General features: G+C 32.8%; 1 protein-coding gene across 1 annotated transcript; it reads right to left on the bottom strand.

Annotated features, from left to right (window-relative positions):
• Nucleotides 1–1,732: 1,732 nt before the first annotated feature.
• Nucleotides 1,733–7,368, bottom strand: LOC142518167 (sodium/proton antiporter 1). The gene is made up of 10 exons (XM_075620876.1): nt 7,014–7,368; nt 6,222–6,395; nt 5,989–6,117; nt 5,480–5,656; nt 4,952–5,058; nt 4,229–4,349; nt 3,369–3,430; nt 2,977–3,279; nt 2,142–2,436; nt 1,733–2,055 (listed from the first exon to the last, which is right to left on the bottom strand). Exons 1-10 carry the CDS (start codon nt 7,275–7,277, stop codon nt 1,936–1,938), a joined length of 1,752 nt encoding a protein of 583 aa, XP_075476991.1. The 5' UTR covers nt 7,278–7,368; the 3' UTR covers nt 1,733–1,935.
• Nucleotides 7,369–9,618: the final 2,250 nt, after the last annotated feature.

Here is a 9,618-nt window from a genome sequence, read left to right as displayed (position 1 = left end):
TTTATTAATTATTTCAAAGTAATATAAATGTTGATGAAATATAATTAATAATGTGTAGAAATTAACGGATGAACAAAATTATGCAACTATATATCAAGGTTGTGTTTACTTAGCAGTAGGGGTGACCGACCGAACCAAATTAGTCATAACCGAATCGAACCGAACCAAAATATTTATCTATAACCGAATCAACCAAATTAATTTTCATAACCGATGAAAACCGAACCGAATTAAAATCGGTTAATTCGGTCGGTAACCGAATTAACCGATTAGCTTTAAAAAAATTGTGATTTAACTTTAATTATATATGAAATTTTTCTTGAACACTATAGTCTATACAAATGCATGAAAATATAAAATCACACACATCACAAATGTATACATTTTGTTTAAATACAATTAAACATGTTTTTTTATATAAAAATAACATGGGCGGGCATCACTCGACCGGTGACGAGAGATGGGTGGGCGACGGATGAAGTCAAGACTGGAGAGTAGAGAAGTGAGAACGAGAAAGCCAAGACGTTTAGAATTAAGGTTGATTTTAAAATTAAAAATTATTAAATCGGTTAATTCGGTTAACTGATTTCAAAATTGTGAAAACCGTAACCGAACCGAATTAACCGATATAACCGAATTTTTTTAATTTGAAAATCGAATTTCCGAAATAACCGAACCGAATTTTCGAATTGGCTCGGTTGGGTATGTTAATTCGGTTTAACCGAAATCTTGCTCACCCCTACTTAGCAGGATGGTATTAATAACTGAATCCAATCAAATGTTTGACTGTAATTTTTTGTGTTAATTATTTATCTTATATCAGTCAAATCATTAAATTAAAGTTACAATATTGTATTTTATATTTTTTATATTAATTAATAATTTTAAAAAGGGAAAATTGTAATTTGCTATCTAATATCTAGTTTAGCCCATTAAACCAATCAAAATATTCAAAGAAATATAAAAAAAAAAATTCAAAATTTTTTTATATATTAAGTGGTGTTTGAAATCCAGTAATTAGCTTTATGCTTCAAATTACTTTTTTAGTAAACGACTCTTCGAAAAGTATTGATTTGTATTTGAAAATATTTTCAGTTCTTGTTTTCGAGCAATAGTTTGAGAAAAAACAAACATATTAGTGTTGATCAGCCTGGAATGATACGAAAAATTGGTTCTTTCGGGGTAGACGTTAGCTTAGAAGGCAGTATCCACACTTGACAAAGGTATAGGTATGTTCTTTCGGCGTAGATGTTAGCTTAGAAGGCAGTACCATACTCTGCCGGCAAGTTGACCAGCCTGGAATGATACGAAAAGTTGGTAGCATTCTGGGTGAGGAGAATGTGAATGTAAGCTTTATGAGTGTTGGAAAGATAGCTCCGAGGAAGCAAGCAATAATGGCTATTGGAATCGATGAGGAACCGAGCAGACAGTCATTGAGAAGGATTGGTGAAATCTCAGCTGTTGAGGAGTTTGTTTGCCTCAAATTGTAAAGCTTCATTCATTGTTCTTTTGTTGTACAGCACCCATTTTGTGAAATATAGCACAAGGAAAAAATCAACTTCCAATCCAGTATATTAACAAATTTTGCAAGTATTCCTTGTATCCTTTTTTCTGCTTTCAAATGTAATATATCTGCCAAAAAGGAAACCGCCCTTTCAGTAGTTCGAACTTTTCCTGTCTCATCATAGTTTAGAACATGAAATGTTGCTTAACTAAAGTTATGACAACTAAATTGTTTGAAACTATACAACAGCTCAGACACCATATTTTGATTCATACATAGCAGTTGACAGCCATTAACTTTGTTACTTCATATTTCACTACTAAGAAAAAATGCACTCTCTTTTGCAACTTTCTAATCACAAAAGCATTATTAAGATTACGATACAATGGCAAAATGCTACCAAGAAGCCAACAACAAACAATAGTTCCCACCTACGAACCAGAGAGGAATGGGACATGAGCAAGAGTAGTCGGAAGGGATACAGGGAGATGATGAGCAGCCAAATATGCAGCAATACCAGCCACATAACCAGCAAAAGCAAAGCCACTTACCTGAGGGGGAAAAAAACAGTGTGGCTCAGTTTAAGTAGTGAAAATTTGTTTGGTCTAGTAGATAATACTCGTCTTGCAGAATATACCTTCCGCAGGTACCAAAAGAAATCAACCTTCTCCATCCCCATAAATGCAACACCAGCAGCAGATCCAATTACTAACATGGATCCACCTGTACCAGCACAATATGCTACGAGCTGCCAGAATTCAGAATCTTGAGGGAAAGAAGATAAATCATACATGCCCATTGCCGCAGCAACCAATGGTACGTTGTCGATAATTGCTGATACAAATCCTATTGAACTAGCAATCAGCTCGACACTTGGAATATTAGCGTCAAGGTAATTTGCTAATTCCCGCAGAATGCCTGCCGCCTCCAAGCTATGAAGTAGAGCAAGTATTTTTAAAACAAAACAAGAATGATTGCATTTTAGAGCTGTGTCATCATTCGAGATTAATGAAATAAATGAATTGAGGCGTGGCTATTCTTGGGAAGGAACATAAATCATAAACTATACATCATCGGTCACAAGCATAATCAATTCTAATGGTCCTTGTGGCTGAAACACATGTAGGCTTTTGCTGAGAATCCTATAATCAAGTATTCAAATAGTGTTTGGAGCAACAATTATCTCTGCTGCACAGCAGCCTATGTGGCATATTGATCATATTGTGGCACTTAGCTCGATGTGCAATTGAAAAAAATTGACTTGTACCTTGATCGCCAGCTTAAAGTTTTTTATAGTTACAAATGCTTTGTCCACAGATAATTATTAAAGCAAATGGACCTATTAGTTTCCATGATTCAACTTGGCAACCTTAGCTTCAACATTTAGAGTGGACATATAAGATACACATATAGAATTGTATTTCACCTATAACCCAAATAGTACACGATAGCGATAAAGTATTTATGCGCACCTGCTAACAGACAGAAGGATACCGAGGAAAAAAAGGGCTCCTTGAGTGTCGATACGCGATAAAGCTTGAGGTACTTTCAGTCGCTGCCTCTCAGATTCACCATAGTGAATGGCATCCGTGAGAATCCAAAGAACTCCGAGTCCAAGAAGTATGCCCATGTAAGGGGGCAAGCCAGTCAAAGCCTTGAAAACTGGGACAAATACTAGAGCGCCAAGGCCCACAAACAAAACAAGCTTGCCACGTGGAGCCATCTTTTCAGATGCCAAAACATCTTCAGCACTCTGTCCCTTCCCATTCACCTCACTAAAGAGAGAGTTTTGATACTTGTTACACTTTTTAACATTTTCAGAACTAAATATGCTTAAAACGTGCTTTCAGCAAGTAAAAATTACCTAGTGAGCGACATGAGAGCCAGAGGTACAGCCAGAGAAACGACTGATGGTAATGCTAAGTCCTGTTCCACGATAAAACAAATATAAATACTGCTGCTGAATCGACCAAAACAGACGTAAAATCGCTACTGTGAACCAAGTGAGAGCCATAAAGAAAAAACATAAAAATGGCGGAAGTTGAATTGATCATTTCAACTGGATACAAGGCACATATAGGACCCTCTTACGCACTGTTGCAAATGTTACAAAAAGTGATTATGAAATTTTTCTTTACAAATTTTCAAAACTTTATTTAGAAGTTCATTATCACTTTTCTAAAGTATTTGCAAACATTACCTTAGATATATGAAACAAGAAGTTGAAAAAATTCTCAGTATACTTTATTTACACTGAATTTCTCAGTCTTCAAACACTTGATAGAAAGAGTTGCCCTTACCCGGCAAACAAGAATATTCTCGAGCAAAAATTAAGCTTCAATTTGTATTTTTACCATTACAATATATGTATACAGACACCCCAAAGTTTAAGAATTGTAAAGTGAAGTTTTTCATCAACAACTTAATGCAGTCAAGAAGCTCTATGATGATTTTTTATTTTTTTGAAATTCGCTGTGATGAATTTTATTATTTCATAAAAACCATACTCAAATTGTTACTTAATGGCCAATTAGATTCTTCTGAAATGCTATTGTGCATGTCGTACCTTTCATTTAAAAAAATCAGCCTCTTTTCGTTATTTCGTTATTTTAAAAATTGATGCAGCAGTGATGATTGCTCAATCAAATTGAATACTTGCGTATAATCCACCACGATAGGACTACAACTGAATCGAAAGTCAGAATGACAATAGAGTAGCACAACCTTCATGGTGGGCAATGTCGATATTTGACCATGAATCCAGAGCATAGTAGTAGTAACATCACCAATGGGAGTCCATGCTCCCCCTGCATTTGCAGCTATTACAACAACAGCACCCAGAAGCCTGCGAAGACAATTCTTTATCATCACATTCTCGAGATCTATATGGCTACATGCAAGTATATTTGCTCAACCGGGCTGCTATCACTTTCTAATTGATGTTTTTTGATCCCCCATCCATGTCCCAGTAGATTAAACTTTAACTATTAAATTCTTTAGACATACTCAGTAGAAAAAATTGTGTGTCAAGTTGATATAGAGTGTTTAGTGTTTGCAACTACATTTTGCTAATACAGACTTTTGAAAAGCTTCTTATTGAACTTGCAAAAAAGAGCACAATATCAATCAAAGAGAAATTTAGTTATACATTGATTCAATATGAGGAGACGAAGGTATATGATCAGATCTTTCGGCCTCAACAAATATTTATGTGAGTATAGGAAGAATGAATGATCAAATCGTAAACTTTAAATTCTACAAGTTGTTCTTTCAAGAAGCTTTTCAACATTTTTCCATCATGGAATGATCTGCTGGTAAATAATTATATTCACTCCATGCTTTTAGATCATCAAAAAAGCTATAACGTAACATGGTCAGAGTAACTGAATACTTCAACAATTAGTTATTATAATTACCTCACACACACAAAAAAAAGTTAAAACTTACTTCCGATATTCAGAAGGAGGTATCAATTTTCTCAACAATGACACCATTACAATGGTAGAGGTCAGGTTGTCAAGGATTGAACTGAGGAAAAATGTTGCAAAACCTACCTGGTATTATTAGGATAAATAAGTCAAACACTACATGATCAATCCTGAACTAACATAAGAAGTTGGTGTGAAACATAGATATCATAGAACCTCATCTCAGGAAGAATAGACACTCTCCACGAAACACGTTTAATTTGAACTAAACTTCGCCAAGAGTCTATGCCAAAATTTAAAATGAAAGTAAAGGTGAGCTTGCAAAAGCAATTGAAAATCACACCGAGTATTTGTAGTTTTCTGTCATCTTGGACACCGGAAGTCTGATGACAGCTTTTAATTGCATACAGATTGAACAATGAAATACAATGAAGGTAAAATAAAATGAGCTCGGTGACACAATTAGACATTCATTAGTATAAACAATTAAACAAAGTCACAATAATACACGCTATTTAATATAAGTATGGTGTTTCAAAACATTTACCACCCAAAGCAGAGTTCTTGGTTTACGAGTGGTAATATTGTCAGTGACCAGCTTGAATCCTTGATGAGCATCGACTATCTCAACAATGGTCATTGCACCAAGCAAGAAAAATACTATTTCACTGACTTCAGCAGATGCATGAGACAACTCTGCAATAGCTACCTCGGTAGAAGGGGCCTGCCCAATGACATTGGATGGCCTAGATTCATTATGTTTGATTGAATGAGAAACGGCGACCGATAATTTGCCAATGTTTACTTGTAACGTACATAATACATAACAGAAAACAATTAGGCAGAAGATAATATTTCCCAACTAGTCAAAGATATCATTTTTATGGATTACAGGATTGAAAGATAACCCTTGGATACTGACATCCCAAACCTACAGTTTTTTATGGATTGAGAAATCTAGAATAAAAAGTGACCTCACGCCGTAGAGAACTACGAAATGATAGACTGAGGCTAAGACATGGTATATATTCATGATCCAAGTAGCTAATTTCTTACCCCAATGCTCCGTATCACCCACAAACCGACAGCCATTAGAAGTCCTACTCCGCTTTTATTGAATGCCAGAGATTCTTCAAATATTATTCCAGCATAGCCAATTCCAAAAAGCAATTCCATTGCAAAATTCTGAAGCACATATTAGACCGGTCCAACCACCAGTTTTCATTGAACTTTAATTCATTCAATGGCCAACTTGAATGATGAAAAACTTCAGAATGCCAAAGATTAACCTGGTTTTCTGCCACCCACGAATGATTTATTGCCAATGCTCCGGTTCCGGCAACTGCAAGAATTGCAACGGCTTTCAGAAGATCTGTCTTCGGTTGGTAATTGGCTGCATAATCTTTAGAGCTTGTTTCATCAAGGGAACATAAAGGATCACATGTTCCAGATTGATTCAAGTCCTAGCATAATGATAATATGTTCAAACATTGCACCAATCAACTTCGAACTAAAAGAGGGTAAAAACAGGACATGGCAAGTAGTTTAGCTAAATTCATGACCCAGAAGCTTAACAAAATTAGTTAGTGACACCTGTGAAATGCTTTTGGAAAACATAACTAGGAAAACCATGACGACCAGCAAGTCTCATAAGCCACACACAGAATTATTTCTATTTGCAGTATTTAATGACAGAGAACCCAGCATAGTATCCTAAAAAACTTTAGATATTTAAAAATTTCTTGCTTGAGCCTCCCAATTTGATCTCCCGCTTCTCTAAATATTAAATTACCAAGAAAGACTAATTAGCTGGTACTTTATGATGTATGAAGCAGGACTTTTTGTTTTTTTATTCTAAACAAAAACATTCCAGAGGAATCGCTTTCATGACCGAACTCCCTTATCATTTCAACGAAAGCTCTTTTTTTAAGCTTCGTTGTATAACTACTTCAACTGAACACAATCAAGACACATAACTACATAAATTCAAATGCAAACTAGGACTAACAGATTGTAAACCTCCAAGAACAGATATTCAATAACGACAAAACACGACAAAAAAAATCAAGTTTTAGGAGAACCTGAAGCGGGTTGTCTGAATTGGATTGAAACTGGTTTTGCTGCTGACCCGAAGAAGCAGAAAAACTATCTCTGGCCTTATCTTCAGCCCGTGCAAGAAGCAGCCCATTTCTGTGCAATACAAATCTTGTGCAATCTCTTTGTCTCAACCAAGATACAGTAGCAGACAAAGGCCTTTCATTTTTCTTGGAATTGTCAAACGACGGATTACAAAAGTTAGTTTTAATTGGATGTGGGAATACTGCAGCAGACATTACTGTAAACATAAATCTAAAGATAGGGAACTTGAAAGGTGACAGTGAATGGAGTGGAAGGGATTATGGAAATGCCTCAGGTGGAAAGAGGAGATTCTTGACTCAGCACTTTTCCGGTCAAATTAAATAAGCCGTAGATGAAAGCCCGCTTTTAAAAAACGCGCGTTTTTATGTTCTCGTGAATTATACCAACCAAAAATTGTCTAAATCTTTAAAAAATTAAATAAAAATTTATATGTGTAAGTGAGAGTATTTAAAATTTTATTAACGCGATATTTAAATTTAGAGATGATAAATTAGTTACCTCCCCTGTATAAAATGTAATTTAATATTATCTCTTTTGTCGTGTAATAAATATAAGTGTCAAATACAATATCTCTTTTGTCGTGTAATAAATATAAGTGCCAAATACAATAAATATATGAGTACGTCTCTTGTGACACGGTCTCACAAATTTTATCTGTGAGACGGGTCAATCCTACCGATATTCACAATAAAAAGTAATAATCTTATCATAAAAATAATATTATTTCATTAATGATCCAAATAAGAGATCTGTCTCACAAAGTACGATCCGTGGGACCGTCTCACATAAGTTTTTGTTTAAATATATTACATGGGATTGCAAAAAATTAATTTAAAATCAATTATGTTAACCAACTGTAGAGACGAGTAGATCGTAACATACACAATACATGTGGTCAGCAAAAATAGAGAAGGAAGTTTTGTTTATTGTTTTAAAATGAATATTATCAATTATTGAAATAATAGTATAAGAGAAAATAACATGAATTATAAAATATGAAATTGAACGATAAATAAATAATTTGATATTATAAAAAAGTTTCACGAACATATAAAAAAGTTAGGTGCACTATATTTTAAATTAAGCAAAAACTTGTGTGAGACGGTCTCACAGGTCGTATTTTATGAGACGGATCTCTTATTTGAGTTACCCATGAAAAATATTACTTTTTATGATAAGAGTATTATTTTTTATTGTGAATATCGGTAGGATTGACCCATCTCACAGATAAAAATTCATGAGACCGTCTCACAAAAAACCTACTCTTTTAATTAATTCATAGTATAGATATGCAGTTAGAAATTTACTTTAACTTAATATTAACAAAGATTGTATGTTATTTTTACGATTAAACGATTATTATTCGTTAATATTTTATAACAATGAAATTTCTCATGGTGCATTTGGGTTATTAATTTAAAATTTATGTATTTCAATTACTTTTATGTTTAAAACGAAACAATACATCAAATATTAAATCCACATTTTACTTATTTACATATTAATAACACAAACTATAATGAATTTTTAATGATATTATTATTGGCAAAAACTTATATGAGACGGTGTCACGAGTCGTATTTTGTGAGACGGATATTTTATTTGGGTCATCCATAAAAAAATATTACTTTTTATGCTAAAAGTATTACTTTTTATTGTGAATATCGATATGGTTGATACATCTCACAGATAAAGATTCGTGAGATCGTCTCACAAAATACTTACTTATTATTATTATTATTATTATTATTATTATTATTATTATGGCATAGTTTGGTACATAAGATAAATTATAGATTGATAAATAATCCCCCTTATCCCATGTTTAGTACCTTTTTAAAAAGTCCATGATATTATCATGAGCCCTTGATAAATAATTTTTTAGAATGATGAAATGTCCCTTCTATTAGGTGTGATAATTTTAATTTAATGATAAAATACACTACAAATGATTTAATTGCTCTCAATTTATAAATGATTTTTATAAATCTATGCTAGTAGGTAGAAATTAAAATCAAATAAATATTTTTATTTATTTTTATATATTATATAATATGATAATTATATAAATGAATTCGAGATAATTATATAAATAATTTTTATAAATATCAATAAAATTATTAGTATCACTCGATTAACCTTAAAAATTGATATTTGACTTGACTCACAAAATTAAGGGCTTAGTTATCATATTATATAATATATAAAATTAGGTAAAAATAAATAAATCATGCAAGCACTATCGGCGCATGAACAGATAAAAAATATGAACTCAAGCAACAACTTTGAAATTATAAAATTTATTATGATAAAGTTAATTTTGTCATTACAATCCAATATATAAATTTAATCGCTCTTATTAAAATCATATCAAACATTAAATATAATATTTATATCTTATTTATCCTTAACTTATCCTTATATTATATATGATATGTCATCCTATCATGTCTATCGAACTACGTCTAAAAGTATATTTAAGATGCCTCAAAAAAAATATCGTAATTTTAAATTTAATGATCGATATTTTGCCACATCAACGATAGC

This window comes from Primulina tabacum, chromosome 11 (assembly GCF_025594145.1).
Source record: "Primulina tabacum isolate GXHZ01 chromosome 11, ASM2559414v2, whole genome shotgun sequence".
NCBI classification, from domain to species: domain Eukaryota; kingdom Viridiplantae; phylum Streptophyta; class Magnoliopsida; order Lamiales; family Gesneriaceae; genus Primulina; species Primulina tabacum.
This window is presented reverse-complemented; position numbering and strand designations above follow the sequence as displayed.